This window comes from Seriola dumerili, unplaced genomic scaffold (assembly GCF_002260705.1).
Source record: "Seriola dumerili isolate Sdu_G_001 unplaced genomic scaffold, Sdu_1.0 BDQW01000018.1, whole genome shotgun sequence".
In the NCBI taxonomy this organism is placed as follows: domain Eukaryota; kingdom Metazoa; phylum Chordata; class Actinopteri; order Carangiformes; family Carangidae; genus Seriola; species Seriola dumerili.
The window spans coordinates 3416760-3433825 of NW_019174273.1; the positions used below are offsets into that span (position 1 = coordinate 3416760).

The 17066-nt window shown below is 40.1% G+C and overlaps 1 protein-coding gene across 1 annotated transcript in view; it reads right to left on the reverse strand.

Moving 5' to 3' along the window:
• Window positions 1–515: 515 nt before the first annotated feature.
• pudp (pseudouridine 5'-phosphatase) overlaps window positions 516–17066 on the reverse strand; it is a 46913-nt gene continuing 30362 nt past the window's right edge. Inside the window, exon 4 of the mRNA XM_022760770.1 lies at window positions 516–884. Coding sequence (XP_022616491.1) covers window positions 708–884 — 177 coding nt within the window. The 3' untranslated portion in view covers window positions 516–707. The remainder of the gene's footprint in view (window positions 885–17066) is intronic.

Sequence of the window (17066 nt, forward strand, 5' to 3'; positions counted from 1 at the left end):
ACACGTCCAAACCATAGCTTGAATGCTCTTGAACTTGACGGTAAAACTTTTAATTAAATTCAGTTTATTTCTAATCTGGATGGGTCTATGTTTTTTGATCTGCTTATCAATTAATCAATGAAATAAATTAAAATACTGAAAGCATCTTATTGTAAAAGGAAACATTTTGAATGATACAAAGCCACAGCACAGACATTCGCTTCATTTGTAGACTTTATTTTATAGTGCAAGATACTCAATGACAGTGGAGATTTGTGGATATTGAGGACTATGAAAGTCAATGTTATTTATTTTGTGCTGATCACAGCAATAAAAATTACATTTCAAAAGTTCAATTGCAATTGAAGTTTTTAGATACAGGGTCCCTATTTCTTTGGATATTGTACAGGCCGAGGCCTAAGCCTAACCCTAACCCTAACCCTAATCCTCACTATCAACTATGTATGTGGGTTTGGAACTTACTAACCCCAACCATTACCTTGAGGTAATTTTTTTTATGTTTTAAGCAGTACCATTGTACCATTGTAGTAGGTTGGCGGCACAAGGCTGATATCTCATGTCAGATAACCATGGACTGCAATTGGCAAGAAAAACAAAGAAAGCATCAATATTCACCCACGACATGGTAAGGCATGCAGGAAAACAGTCAATTACCACTGTTTCCTGAGACGGAGTTGCACAGTATGGTTTTTGTTTTGGTTTCTGGCTCAGTCGTATGCCGGCAGGCCAAAGAGCTGCGGCCCAAACTCCTCCATGCTCCTGAGTCGCAGCGTGGCCTCCTGGGTAAGGCTGGGGTCTAGGTTGTCGTCGGGAATCATCACCACCTGCATCCCTGCGGCCAGTGCTGCCTTGACGCCGTTGGGAGCATCTTCAAACACCAAGCACTGAGCAAGGACAAGAGAGAGGGAAACAAAAGTGATATTATCCTATAAGCCTATTAGGTCTACAGGATTTCACCCCTGCAGACGCCGAAGAGCTGATACCAAAAACAAACACAGGGAAAATGGGAAACAGGAGCACCATTTCCATTTTCAGTACTGTTTGCCTCTGCCAGGTGAAATATCCATTTAATCTACAATCTGAAGAATGCTGACCCCTGTAGCCCCACTTCAGTCCTTTTGTTTATATTTTGAGTCGCTGCGTAAGACATGTTCTTTCACTCCCAAACTGATTGGAGATGTTGTGCATATCAAGAGGCTGGAAATAGAGGCCACACTTATAATATTGAAGATCACAGAGATACATATTTTAATAGTGTTCAGGTTTGTTGAGACTGTCAGAGGGATGATGACTCAAATCCTTGATTTATTGTGAGGCCATCGGGATGCGGCCTGATGAAAATCACCAGGCTACTACAAAACAATTACAATTTACTTTCCCTTTTTCCTGGGGTATTTATGTCGGCCTGTGGAAAGATATGACTTTTATTTTGGTTTTATTTATCAAGTCATCATCAAAACAGGTTTTAGGCAGTTATTTCCTTTTTATAACGAGATGATTGATGTTGTATTTCCAAAAGGTTGTGTTGCTGTTGGGTTCAAAGATAATTCTAGATAACCAAAGAGGATACAAATCCACCACCACCTATAAGCCAGTACTAGCTCTATTCAGGACAAGAAAAGCTTGGTCAAGTAGCTGTGTACTGCTCTGTAATGGAGGCAGGGAGGTAAACCTGATAGGATTAGGACCTTGTGGTCCTTTTCTTTTCACACTCGTGTGTGTGTTTGTGTGTGTGTGTGTCAATCAACTCCACAAACACCTGCAGTATAAAGCCTGGTTCAACTCTTCACTCATTGCAACTCATCATGCTTTGATTATGCTTTGGCCAGTCTTTGCCTTTTTGGATTCCTTTTTTTGTCTTATTGAACTGCTCATTTACCCTGTTATTGATGTGCCTTAGGTCCAACCCTCTGCCACCCTGCCACCCTGCCACCCTGCCACCCTGCCACCCTGCCACGCTCAGCCCCCATCTTGTCTCGTCAGTTTGGATTTTGGTTCACCAGCTCACCTCAGAAGATTCCTGCCTATCTGACACACTTTTTGAGTGTGGCATCCTCTTCGCCTCATTCTGCTGTGTTTGAACGGTTATGGGCTCATTACTGCCCCTAGAGGCTTGAGAGCAATTAACTAATTAACTCGTGATCTTAAGATAACTATTAAAAAAAAGAAAATTGCATATGGCCATTCTTGGCTTCCGTAGCTTATGCTATTCTAACAAAAAACATTAATTTTCATAAAATGTTTGGTTATAAACTAACTTCAAGTTACAGTTGGGGCATTTTTGGTACCCTCTGGATACAACAAAGAAAACAGACGGAAAAAGACACAGCATAACCTAAGCCATACGTTTTCAATAAATACAAATAAATCATTTCCAATTGGTCAATATCTAATAACAGAATAACAAAAAAAAAACTGACTAAGTAGTGTCGACATTCGCTACAAAAAATAGGAGATTTTGTGAATTTCACCACAGGGAAATAACAGTAGTTCTATTTAAACAAACTGCTACTGCAGAGAATCCTCTCAATAAAGTCTTTGGAAATGGATGTCATTGTGATGAGCCAAGTGAAAATATGAAAAACATGAGGCTAATTGGCATTTCAAATACTTATCTATGCACATGTTCAACAAGGATATTCCAACAGCTGCAGTAAATTAATATGACTGAACCTTCACCAGGAGGTTAATCAGTTTTCAGTATCCAATAATCACATTCAGAAGAGTGCAGACAGGAAGAAGGGAAGGCGTGGGGGCTTGGTGCTCTGAGGATTCGGAGGAACGGTTCATACCAACTATTCAACAAGACTCTGAGCTGGACACAAAGGCCGGGATGTTGATATTTACCAAAACAGCCACTCAGGTAACTGTGTAGGTTTAAAAAAAAAAAGCCACATATAGTACAGATTAGATGCAGTAAAATGACTATGCTTCATAGTGAAGCTTCATATCAGCAGGGAGACACATTAAAATGCAAATAAATGTATTTATTTGCATTTTAATTCTGTCTGGCAATGACCACCAGGTGAGTGATAAAGTACAAGTGCTGAAAAGCAAAAGTACAACAGGACAACCATCACATGGAGCATAGGTGAAGTGGGAAGGCAAGGTATGGACACGTGAATTTTAAAACATTAGTTTGAAAATAAATGTTGTTCTTTCAGACAGAAAAATAATAAATTGTATGAAATTCATATGTTGTATGAATTTTGCCTGATGAAGGTCTGACCAAAGTTAGTGCCTGAACAGGTCGGATGCACCCGTTACTCTGACTTTAGGGTGGGCAAAAATGTTTCTGAAATCACAACCAGGAGGTAAATTTAAAAAATTGAATGAAGTGATTACATTACATTCAAGGTTGCATTCACCGGGAACGACCAATGGAGTTGGAGTTAAACATCATCATATCAGTTGCACTGCAAGCTAGCTTCTGAGGTAGCTACTGTGCTGAAGCAAGGAGTTCAGTGGTGTTAGCATGCCAGTTTAGCTTCCACAGCTTTACACAGGACTTTCATGCAGGGAGCAGGGTACAAACAAAAAAGGTGAAAGAGCTGAACGCAACATTGAACCGACCAGATGGCTGTGTTTGTTCGGATGGGGTTTGATGACTTTTCCATGAAGAAGAGTTTTTGACTTTTGATATCTAAAACCTTTTGAAGAACTACTTTTGGGGGGAAAAAAACATGCCCATTGAAAAGCTGGTGTCTATAACAACTGCTGATCCCAAATGGTTCTCAATATATGCCACACAGGATTTATTACAAATTGCAAGGCAGACCTGGACTTTCCTAAAATTCTGGACTATCACAGCATCATTCATCACAAGCTATATGCGCAAAGGTTAAGGGATTTCCTCAAGAAGATCACACCAGTTGTTAAGATTATCAGCTCAATTTGAACAAAGGCCAAACGACACAGAAGCTTCAAACTGTTTCATGAATTGCCTGCTGACTATGGTGATCTCCTTCTCTACACATACTGTATGTCAGAAGGCTGAGCAGGGATAAGATACTCCAGCTCTATTTTTCCTTGCTGTAGGAAATCAAGTCTTTGAAGGGGTCAAGGGAGGAGGACACTGCCCTATTGTCAGACAATAGGTGGCTGCTTGATCATGCCTTCTTGACAGATGTGACCGAGAAACCTGAACCTGCAGTAAGAAGGCAAAGACAAAACCACATGTGATATGATCAGTACTGTGAAGGCTTTTAAAGCAAAACTGAAGCAAGTGAAAAATAAAAGACTGCAGCACTTCCACTCAGTTGTAAAGGTGTTGGAAAGCCATGCAAGGGGCAGCTGATGCTTTGGATGTACATAGGTATTGGGACCTCCTGTCCAAGCTTGGGCAGGAGTTTGACGACAGGTTCAATTATGATGTCAAACTTAAGCCCTGTGTAGCATTCATTGCCAACCCCTTGATGAAGGTAGACAAAGGTGAGATTTCAGAGCAGATGACTGAACTGTTCAACGTCAATCCAGTGGAGATGGAGGTCATAAATCTAAAATCTCAACAATATTCCCAACGTTTCTGGAGTCTGGCATACACATAAAAAACTAAGAATATTCACCAAGCAGCCCAGAAAGTATCTGCTTTGTTTGGCTCGACAAACTTTTTCTGATATGAATTTCATCAAATCTAAATTCAGACTGTCATTCAAATGACATGAAAAAAGTAAAAAATATATAAAATTTCTGTGATTTTGATGTGAATATAAGATGTGACACACTGACATTTGAAACTTTGCTACAGAACACGTAGCTGAATATGAAACATGGATACACTGATGCGGATTTAAGATGTTTTTGATCCAAAATGGATATTGACATTTGATACACATGTACAGTATAAAAGAAGTATCTTAAGTCAGCTGGCTAAGTTGAGCATTTTGATGCGTAATGTAAATAAATGTAAGTAATATAAGACATGAGTAGCTCTCAGCCACTTTAATTTCTTCAAAGTAGCTCTTAGATGAAAAAAGGTTGCAGACCCCTGAAGTAGAAGTTAAATGATGTCAATAGAAGTTTAGTAATGTAAGTGAGAGCCATAGAAGAACTCTACTGATATCATTGTGAGCTACATTAGGACACTGATGATGTCATTGTGAGTTTTGGAAGAAATCTAAAAATACTGGATGCACAGTAAGTGTAGGTATGTCAATGTAGGTTACAGTGAAACACTGGTGATGTTACTTATCAACAACTAAAAAAGAAATGCGGCGATTCCATCATGACCTATAGTATAACTTTATCAAGATCATCAAGCTCTATGTAGAAGTATAGTGATGTCATTGTGAGATACAGTACAACACCTTAGTGATATAAGTGAGAGCTACAGAAGCATTCTGCTGATATAACTGTGAGCTATATTACATTTATATTCTCATATTCTACAGTAGGACACTGTTGATGTCATTGAGAGCTAAAGTAGAACTCTAGTAATGCCAATGACAATAGAATCTTCAGAACATTCAGTAGAATTACAATGATGTCATTGATTTATTGGACAACTGTACTAATTCTGTTGTGAGGAAGGCTACAGTAAGGCTACAGTACAACACTTGTGAAGTCATAACTCTGTGACTCTGTCAGTACTTGCTACAGTAGAACACTGATGAGGCCATTGTGTGCAACAGTAGAATGCCTGATGTCATTGCAAACTACATTGGTACTGTAGTGATGTCATTGAGAGCCACAGGAGAACACTTGCAATTTCATAGCTTTCATAATATCATTGTGGTCATTGTGATGTATAGATATTTTTTTTCCAAAGTAATTTAAAAATGTAGTTTACAAATGTGGTATCTACATGTATACGTCTATGGGTGCATACAAGTATTCTTTGTCTTTTCATGCTGATTTTGATTTATTGATGTTTAGACACGCTGTTGTTTTTGATTGACAAAGTTCTGAAATTAGTGAACTTGTTTCACAGTGAGCTCTAGAACCACTGTTGAAGCATTAATTATGCCATAAAGTGCCCTTAACCTGAATTTAAAATGCCTCTTTGTTTCCTTTTTTATTACCAACACTGGGCGGTGAATTCATTATTGGGTTAAAACACAGCTTTAACGTTGTGGTTGAAAACGACACGTCACTGTTAATAAAGGAAACAGCCATACAATGAGTCTAAAGCTCTACAGAAGCAACCAAAAGCTAAGTCTCAGAGAAAGCCTTAAGGATCTTTATTCGTCTCAACTTTAATACTCAGGTAGAACAAAGAGGCCTCTTCAAGACTCTTTAAACCCTAATTGACTTCTGTGATGTCACTAAGCCTGAAACTGGTGGATGTTGAACAATGACGGCAGAAATACTGAGAGTGCACAACGAAGGGCCCTTGCTAATTCCCTTGACTGGGAGCAATTAAAACTCGTAATTACCCAGTGAGCTAGCGAAATGACCCTTTAATCTGCTTCCAATATGCTGTATTGAAATTGATGAAAACAGGCACCGATGCATTGCAGCTCACAGTGGATTTATAGCTCAGGTGGATTACAAATGGAAGTTACATAAATGAGAAAGAATTCTTTATAGCCAAATAGACGGCACTATGTGTTTATGCCAAGTATATGCATGAACTGAGATACATACACTGCAAGGACTGCAGCCCAATGGTTTAAGACACAGAACAGCCAGATGTTGGGAAGGTGTAAATGCATATCTCTCTCCAAGAAACACAGAATTGAGTGATAGGTTCATGAGTTTGAAGGTTAATTAGAAGCCAAAATATTTTATAACTATAAAACTTAACTAATCTGGAAAGTTACAACATTTAGTCATTCTATCTTGCATCACAAGGCAAATAAACCTTTGCAGTATGGCTAAAAAGGCCTGTTGATGATGATAACAAGATATCCTGACATTTGTGGAACATCTCAAACTTCAGATCACCTTTCATTCCTGTGGTTTCTTTGAACCATGATGGGGCGTCTTGGGGGGCCTTCAGACAGCAGTCATAAATCATCTCAATGTTCGGCGGGTATTGTCTTAAGAGTAACTACATCAATAAGCATTCTGTTGAAAGACCCACTTCATGACCTTTTCTACTGCAGGGACTTAACAACCCATATCCTAGGACTTCCCAGAACCCTTCAGAAACTTCCAATCACTGTCACAGCACTGCTGGAGCTGGTGCAAGCCAGTTCAGAGCTTGCACCACTAAGCTAAATGATTTTCATGTTCGCTCAGATTCAGAGTTTTAGTGTTTTCATTTGAGCAAATTCTTCATCCAAGACATCAGGACTCGTTTGGTATGTTTAGGTTTAGGTATTGCATTGGCTTTTTTTCTCTTCCTTCCTCCTCTTTTATTCTAACAATGTCTGCAACCCCTGGAGATACCTTGAACTTGCAGTTAGTATGACCTCTTAAGCAGAAAGAGAACAGTGGAAACAAGAGCAGAACCTGGTAGAGCGACTCCACCGAACATCACATCAGCTTCTACAGAGGTAAGGGCGTTAACAGGTTTTCTCTATTGTAATAATGGCAGCTGAAGTGCCAGAAATTTTTACACTATTTTTACATTTATTCCCAAGCACAATGGAGGAAAAGTTTATAATTGTGGTGGCGGGTTTCCCCGTCCCTTACAATGTGTCTCAGTTTGTTTACAGGGACAGGAAACAATGCATGGACAAAGGTGTCTGACACTGTCAGTCTTCCAGGTGAGTAGGTGAAGTGTAGCCTATAATATAGTTTGTGAAGTAGGAGGGAATTCCATGCTAGCACCACAGCGTTGCTTGACAACCTTATGCAAATCAGCCAGTAACATAAAAGTCACTAATTTCAAAGATTTCATGCGGTTAATTTAAACCCTACAAGTTGGCACAAGGGTACCAGTTGACATGTCTGTTTGTTTTTCAGGCCCTTCAAATACAGTTTGCAAGACCAAGCCCACAAACTTCAGCAGCATCCTTGGATGGGCAGCTATAGTGAATGTGCGGTTGTCACATTGTCTGTTTCAGAAAGTTACATTTTAAATTGCATTTTCGGATGCAGATCCCCAGATTCCATGGTAGTAACAGGGAGTTCAGACATGATAAGATAATAACGGAGATTTGACTTGTAGAAACATACCTAGTCCGTTTGCTAAACAAAGTTATCCCACTGTTGTTGTTAGGTTCACACACTTCTCTCTCTACTGAGAAACCACAGCAGCATCAACAGCACAGGACTGCTGACTATGGCCCAAAACCATTTCCTAACAGTGGCTGTCACACAAAGAAGAGGTGTTCTGCTTGTTAAACAGGCAGCCACAGAGCAACAAAGCCTCATAAAAATGTAACGAAGTAAATCCACCAAAACTCACTTTACTGACATTTTAGAGGGAGAACAGAGTTTAACCACCTCACGCCAACACAAACCCTCATAACTGAACATTCATAGCACATCAGAGAGACGACACGCAGTGATGTCAATAGGAAAAAAAAAAGGGGAAAATCACTTTAACTGTTGACTGAAGGTCAAACATGAGCACTGAAGGTCAGTGGTTCCATTCCCAGCTCTTCAAGTCCACTTTTTGAAGTGTCTTTGGACAAGATACCCAAAGACACTTCAAAAAGTGTCTTTGTATCATTGGTTTGTGGTAGAAAATGGGTCAATGTGGCTTCGGTTATAAAGCGCTTTGAGTGGTCGATAAGACTAGAAAAGCTCTATATAAGTGCAGACCATTTACCATTTAACTACACATACAATTACGTGGTACAGAATCGGAGTCTGACAGGGAAAATATGCTCAGAAGTATTCTACACTGCACATTTCTTACTGTTACCTTGACAATAATACAACAAAAAATTTAACTGAGGAACATGGACACACATCCAAGGAAATCATTTTTTAACAGGTATGTTGTACCTGTAAAATGTGAGTTAATGACAAAATAATGATGAAGTGATTACGCTTGTAATAAGACTGACAGTAATTAATTGTAATTAAATGTCTGCATGATTTATGGAGTTAAACTGTCAAACATGTTTCTAGTTTCTACTGTGTGAGGATATCCTGGTTTGTTTCACCGTAAACTGAAGATCTTTTTTGTCTAGTTTTTATTCTAGACAAATGAAGACGTATGAAGATGTCAGACTTCATCATTTAGCTTCAAATGTGCACACAACCTCACATCGATGACACAGCTCTCAGGAAGACAGGGTGTCGGTGCTGCACAGCACTGATTTATAGGTCCTATATTGTACATATTGTCCATGTCTTTTTTGATTATAAAGCAGGTCTAGGCTCTATATTAAAGGAGCTATATGTAAGTTTTGCTATTGATACATAGCTAACATTAGCATTAACAGCTGTTTACTTACCAGTCTTGTCAAGAGCTTCAGCCATGGTTGTGTTTAGAATACAAGAGGTTAATACAAATTGGTTCTTAAAAGCACAAATATATCATGACTTATGGATCAACACAACACTACACAACACAGGAGAAGTGTACAACATGGGACGTTTAACGTGATGTATGCTGGTTATTTTTGATTATATCTGATTGGCTTTACCAACACGCCTAACGTGCCTTTTTATTCCAAGAACTTCAGATCTGTTATCTCCTGTTGCCCTGGACTACAAACCCATGGACTGCAAAAAGCCTCATCAGTCTTTGTACGATGACTAAATAGATTTTGCCTGTGCAAGGAATTTCTCTTTACATCTTTTGTCTTTAAAGACAAAATGAAAATAACTGCAGTCTGCACGTCATATGACAGAGGGTAAGAAATAACAAATGCACATGTCTCTTGCTTGGATCCTGAGTTTTCTTTCCAGAAGAGAGCACATGATTTGACTCAAGATGAGATCTGCAGGGAAAAATAACATGCAATATAATTTCAGTTGAGCTTAAATTACCATTCTTTAATACAGCACTGCTTTGCTGGGATTGAAGGAATAAACAGCCTCCTTTCAAATAAAGAAGGACAGGATGTATCAGTTCTTCAGACATACAGTATGAAGCCTTCAATGCTGGTGCCCAGCAATGATGGCTGGTCCGCTGACTTCGCTTCCTTCTGGCTCAGACTGTGAGGAGACGCAGCACCTGCTGGTCCCCTGCTTCAAAAAGGTGTCGTGGAAGATTTACAACCTGTCCTCAGGCCTGCACCCAAACTCATGCAAGATTCATCAGAGCCGGCAGAGTCTGGATTCACTGTGTACCCGAATCAGCGCTGGTGAATGAGACAAGACAAAGGGGATGCAGGGTGAGGCCAGAGCTGTAAACTGTGTGTGTGTTCGCTGTGCACAAGTACACACACACCTTTGCTGTTGCCTCAAAAACAACTGGCCCACTAACACAGACACAGTCGAGCCCTTTGGAGGAGCGTGTGGTGGCGAGGTGACAGAAGCCGATGCCTGCGTGCTGTGATTTGGAGAGGGTCCAGGCCTTGTTTGGCTCCAAACAGCACCGCTGGCTGTGGACAGCAGTTCAATAAGGACGCCTCTACAATGAGCCGTTGCCCATGAGAGGAGCCTGACTGAGCGGCGTCCTGCTACGTTTCAGCAGGGTTCACAGGCGCTCGTAATAACAAGGATCATTTCTTTATGGGCAAAGATCAGACATGGGATTTTACCCTGAGGGGTCGCCTGCTGTCTTATCTACATTTACTCCGCTGACGTTTGATGTATAGAGATGAGTCAACACTGTAATGAAAGCAGACAATCATAGCTATGTGGTTTATAGTTGAACCTCCGCTGGCAGTCCCATGGAAATGTACGCAGAACTTATCCAGACATTACCCAGAGGAGATGGAATCAGCTGAGCCAGACATTAAATAGACTTTAACCTGTCAGCTCCCTGGTACAAAGTCTGTGAAATGTAACATTGAGCCCATGTGTGAACAGAGCGAGTGGGCGTGCTGGTGATGTTTCTATCCTCCCTCCTGTATACTCTACCCAGGAGCCACCCCGATGCAGTCCAGCTAAGTATCATGATGCACAATATTATTGAAAGTTGCAATATAGTGTACAATTTATTGAATACCGCAGTATACCGTATGCTATTACCAAACGTTGCGATCTACCATACAATATTATCAAATGTCATGATATACAATATTATTGAATGTCGCAATATACTGCATGATTTATTAAATATCACAATATACTGTACAATATAATTGAATATTGCTATATTATCGCAGTTTTAAGTATACATTACATATTAAGATTAGTTGTATGAATAAATAAAGGATTGAGAGGTTGATATGTTGTTCACCTTCTTTAGTTTCTTTACTTCTCCCTGTGCAACAACATGCAAACATGTTTTGAACTCACGTGACATATTTCGTTACAACGTGCTGAGTCAGGTGACCCGAAGGCTGTTAGCTTCCGTTGTTGTGCTAAGATCATTTAGCTTAGTATTGCTTAGCTTGTAGCTGTTGATAACAAGCGTTTTCTTAAGAATCCAGTCTAACTCAGGATAGTTTGTGGATTTGGCTACTCCAAAATAAAATCTTTGCTGCCACTGAATGGCAGTTCAACATTTTATTTGTAACATGCCAAATCTGCAAAAAAAAATTTTGAAAAATATCACATATGGCAGGAAATATCGCAACATTTGGTATTATTGAATATCGGGCAAAGCCTATCCTTTGCCTAAACCAAACTGAATATTTCCAATAGGTGAGAACACATCTGAGAAAACAGCTTCAGAGTCCCGACATGCAACATTCAGTTGCATTTTACAAATCGCAACTGGCCAGATGTGCAAAAGCACTCACACAGTTAAAAATAAGCTAATGTAGACACACCTTTATCGAGCTGGTTGCACATCAATATTCTGCTTGACCGTGGTTGCAACCAGCCAATGAAACGCAAATAACGTGCAAAAGTGAGGTTCTCAAAAAAAAAGAACATACAGCCCTCATTACATGTGACCATTACAGATGACTATTAATAATAATCTGTATTCAATTTAATACCCAACATGTACCTATAATATGTATATATTATTCTCTTTATCAAGAACTATGTAAATATGAACTCATATGACCCTCAACTGAAGTCACGTTTATTTATACAGCATGTTAACACATTATCCAAAGCATATAGCTGCAAATAGTGGCTTCAAATGAGTTGACACTCTCCCTCTAATAATGGTCTAATAATGGTATATGCTGGCGTAGCACTGTAAACAGTACTTTGTCTATAACAGAAGCTTTTCCTTTGAATTACACCATCAACACATAAATCTGCCCTGTTTGACTTGTGGTTTGTTTGACTCAGTAACCTTGCCAGCATGTGACACTAAGGTGGACTATTAGCTGTACAGTAAACACCACTCGTGTGTTATTATTTGGAAGCACATGCTCATTGGTATTTTTACACTGACACTGATGATGCCATTAAAAGAAGAAACTGTCCGTCTTGAGTTGTTGTTGTCTTTCCAACTCTGTAAGTCTCTTACCCAGTTTTAGGGTGGACTGGGATTCAGTTCAAGACGTGGTGGATTGTTTGATGCTGCTGCCATGTTTTCATCTTTAAACACCCAACAGAGACAACTCTGGAGTGGACCTGCAGCCTGCAGATAACACACGGCTGAATTTACTTCTTTAAAGATATAGTCAGATTTTATGGTGAGTGCTGCACAGTTCTGATTCTGAACTATGAAGTTGATGAGGCGCAAGGTAGTTCACATGGTTAAGCACATACCATATATCAAGTCTTTGTCGCAGTGGCGCAGGTTTGAATCTGGCCCTTTGCTGCATGCAGTATGCAAGTGCATGACTTCAGTATTGTCCTTGGGTACTGGAATGTCACTTATACATACAGTATTTAACTGTACTACACTACATGTCAGAGAGTCAGTGTCACTAAAATGTTTTATAATTATGAACCCTGTCCATTTAATACAATTTTATTTGTTTTTAGCCAAAGAACTACAATTCCCGCCTAACGGATGTATGATTCCTAGATTACATTCATGTTTATCCAGAGTCATATAAAATATTAACCATTTGTGTGAAATTCTGTCATAATTACTGTGTAAAGTCTTGAGTAATGGCTAAAAAGTGTTTTGTGAGGTCACCACGACCACGAACTCTAACCACCAAAATCTAATCAGTTCATCCTTGAGTCCAAGTTAACTTTTTTACCCAATTGGAAGAAGTTCCATCAAGGAAATACTGAGATATTGTTTTCACAAGAATGGCACAGATGGTGGGACAAAATATGAGAATATTTAAGTAGATGCTCTTGAACCCTCTCCATCTTTATGATGTTTCTTACTTGCTTCTCTTACTTGCTCACAACCCAGGCCAAAAGTGAGGAAGCTGTGGTGTTCACAGCTTCTTCCAACCTTGATCAATTGGGCTTTATTGGGAACCACAGGTGTGATCACCTTTGTTGCAATGACAGCGAGAGATAATAAGAAATAAGATCAAACTTTAACTTAATACAACAATTATAAATTGTAAGACGTTATCATTTTAAATCAATGAATTTTTAGTGATACTGCACATGTGTGTATTTAGTTCTATTGTATACTGTATATTAAAAAGTAATCTCAACCAGCTAGGCACTGGTCCTCTGTGCAGCAGGTTATTATGACCCATAGTTACTTTTTGTTGCTAGGCGACATCTAGTGGTCGTAGTTATTAAGACAGGAGCAAAGGGAAAAGTGTGGTGACGTAGTATAAAGAGAAACAAAGTCCACATCAGGAGGAAGTTGTGGTGTTTGATTTCCATGTTGTTTCTATTATCCATGACTGTTCCACAAAGCTAACCACGTCATTATATCTGTAACCATGACAACAAAGATCATCTAATGTTGAGAACGTACTTATTTTAACCCAAATCGTGATCTTTTCCTAAACCTAAGCGAGAGCCATGACCGCCATTATAGTAACCATAGCGGCGAAGGTAGGTACGCCACTCTCCAGACAGTCAGCATATTTATTATTGTAACTATGACAACCAGTGTTCAGTACGCCACTGTAGGGGCGCTATTTAAGGACACTCCTATGGGTTGTATCAAAGGGTTAGGGTTAAAAAAAAATGAGGTGTATGGTTGTTTGTCTACAATAACAGTACATGTTACTGCAGTACATGACAGTACTTCAACAGTACATTACAACATCTCAGGTATCTGTGTAATCTACACAAATAACAAGATATGTCACATACAGAGTGAAAGACATATTTCACAGAGTATAATACATCACCGCCTGAGTCTCTTGTGATTGACTTGCTCACTGTGTGTAAAAGGATCATGGGCTTCACTCAGAGATGTTGCTGTTTTCGCTCCCGACAGAGCCATGAAAGGAAGATATAAGACAACGGCGGTAATAAAACACGGCTGTTATTACAGCGGCTGATACATGATGTGAAAATTTAACAAGGTGACACACCCACATATGTGTCAAATACACATATGAACACACTCCAGTAAGATGTGTGTGTGCATCATGCATGCGTCTTGTGTCCTATGCATGCAGCGGTGAGTGAATAAGCGACAGTGACAGATTGCCCAACACATCTTCCCAATGATCCTGGGACCCGGGGCGGCTCCAGTGAGGGACGTGTAACATTTCATCATCGCTGTTGTGGAGAGCAGAAATAAAGCCAGTGTTGATGATAGACTGACCCTTACGCGGACACAAAGAGAAAGTGCAAGTGTGTGTGTGTTAGTGTCAGATCTCAAAGGTCACACACACAGTCTAAATGGTTCAAGGTCAACTCTGAGGCCTTTACCTCCCCAAGGCCAGGTTGTAATGACTGGCTGGGTAAGCAACAAAAGGGATGGATGATAGATAAATGCTGTAAAGGTCTGTTATGGAAGTCGGACCATGTTATTACCACACTGACGAATCAAGTAGCCACTGACCTCTTTGAGGTTTAAGAGAGGGAAAGTGAGTAGATACAACAAAGGTTAAAAAAATAGTTATTTCCTTCCCCTGATGCACTAATCCTTGTGACAGAGAACTCGGATACACATAAAACCATGCCAACCAATCATCACACTGGTAGCAGCCTCACTATAATGAATACAACACAACAGAAAAACTGAGGTATATCTGCCAAAGACAGCTACTAAAGAGCAAGAACAGTCATACCTTTAGACAGGCCACAATAGCTGTGTCCCAATCCAAGGATCATCCTTCAGAGGCTGCAGTGTAGACCGATTGGATCACAGCAATGCAACTTGACTGTCCCATTTTGAAGGCTACTTCAAATGCATCCTTCTTTTCCTGGATCCAACAGGTGGATTATTCCTGGCCCAACCTATCCCAAGATTCATTGCGTGCTGGTAATTCAAACAACACCAACAGAGAGTCTGAGTTTTACACTATTAAATGTAAGTATTGGGTTTCAGCTCAGTTCAACAGCCAACGGTACAACAGTTAAAGGGGACATATTATGCAAAATGCACTTTTCCATGGTTTTCTATCAGTAATATGTGTCCCCGGCCTGTCTACAAACCCCCCAAACATGAGAAAAGTCCATCCTCTCCATCTTTTGCTTGCGCCACCTTTCAGAAAATGTGTGCTCACACAGGCCAATTGGAGATTTTCCCTTGATGTCGTCATGAAGGGAGATGCCACCTCCCCCCAGGTGGGTGACACTCCCCGAGCTAGGTGTGTGTTCCGCCTTCTGAGTCCGCCTTGCAGCCGCTATCGTTTATTCCCTCACATCACGGCTCCGGTAAAACTGTGTCGAAGGTACGAGCGATGCACGCTAGTTGCTCGGTTGTTGACTGTACAAACCAACACAGAAGTCTTTTTACCCCCAACGTCTGAGGATCTGAAGACCCAGTGGATTTGTTTTATTTTATTTTTGATAAACACTTCAGGAGTTGTAGCGGGCCATTTCACATCCGACTGCTTTCTCAACGAAGGCCAGTACAATGCGGGATTCGCAACATTCTGAAGATAAAGCATGGATCAGCACCGACTGTCCGAGACCCAACTTCAAACTTGGGAGCTGTAAGTTTCACCATTTTATGTTGCTTTACGAGAGCCTGTTGCGTGTGTTGTTAGCATGGCAGCTAATGTGGCTAATGTTTTGCCTCGTCCACACAGCCGGGTATAGCCGGGTACAGATTGTATGCAATTCTTCTGCTTGGTATCGCTGTGTGACGTTGATTAGAGCCACCCTGCTAACTTTATCACACTTGAAAGGCGTTTTAGCTGTCTGTAAAGTCAAGCCAGTAAAATTCAGACTAAACATAGGCTTTGCAGCGATTAGCATAGGTGTCTGGGCTTGTTTGTTAGTGCTGTGAAAGTTAGTATTGAGAGTCATGCCTTATGATGTCCGTTTTAATGTTTATATCATGTTTACAGAAACAGTGCCTGTAGGCAATATCTAGATAAGCGCAGAGTTACAGGGAATATGTGAAAGGGGATAGTCTGTAATACACATTTCTTGCATTTTGCACATATAGTGAGCTATTTGCAGCATTTACAAGCTATTGACAACCCAATTTACACATAATTGAGTGCATTTGTTGTTATCATTTTTGCACTGCTTGCAGCTGTTGCCATAACTACACATTTGAGGAGATGTTGGTGTAACCTCTGTTTCCTCTGTTCAGGCCAGCACATCAAGTGCATCTATACAGCTTCCTGCAACAAGGGATGTTGCATGCCAGACTGACCCACTGTAGGCACACAGTTATCCTTGAGGACTCTTCAGCCTCACATCAGAAGTACAGGTCTGTAGCGTCTGAAGTGCATCTACTTTTGATAAACCTAACAGTCATTTATCAGTCTTGGAATGCTGTGCAGGTAAATGAAGCTGTGGTTACTTAGAACTCGTGAGAGTGTGTAGGCTAAGGTTTCTGTCAATATTAACATCTTTGATTTTCTCTTTACTGTACCTCCAGACTCTACCTGGCTGCCATGTACTACAATGAAATTGCTGACTGACCACAAGCCCAAACAAAAGAAGATGAACCACTGTTCAAGGTCCACTTTCCAAAGGCCATGAAGGGAGAATGCAGAGCTACACCAGTTAAGACTGAGCCGACATTCTATAAGTGTTATATTATTTTATTTTTCAACCAAAAGATTTTTTGTACACATTGTATTAAGTATTGCAGGTATAATGATATGACAGTTCCACCAAAAACAAAATACAGTAAAGAAAAT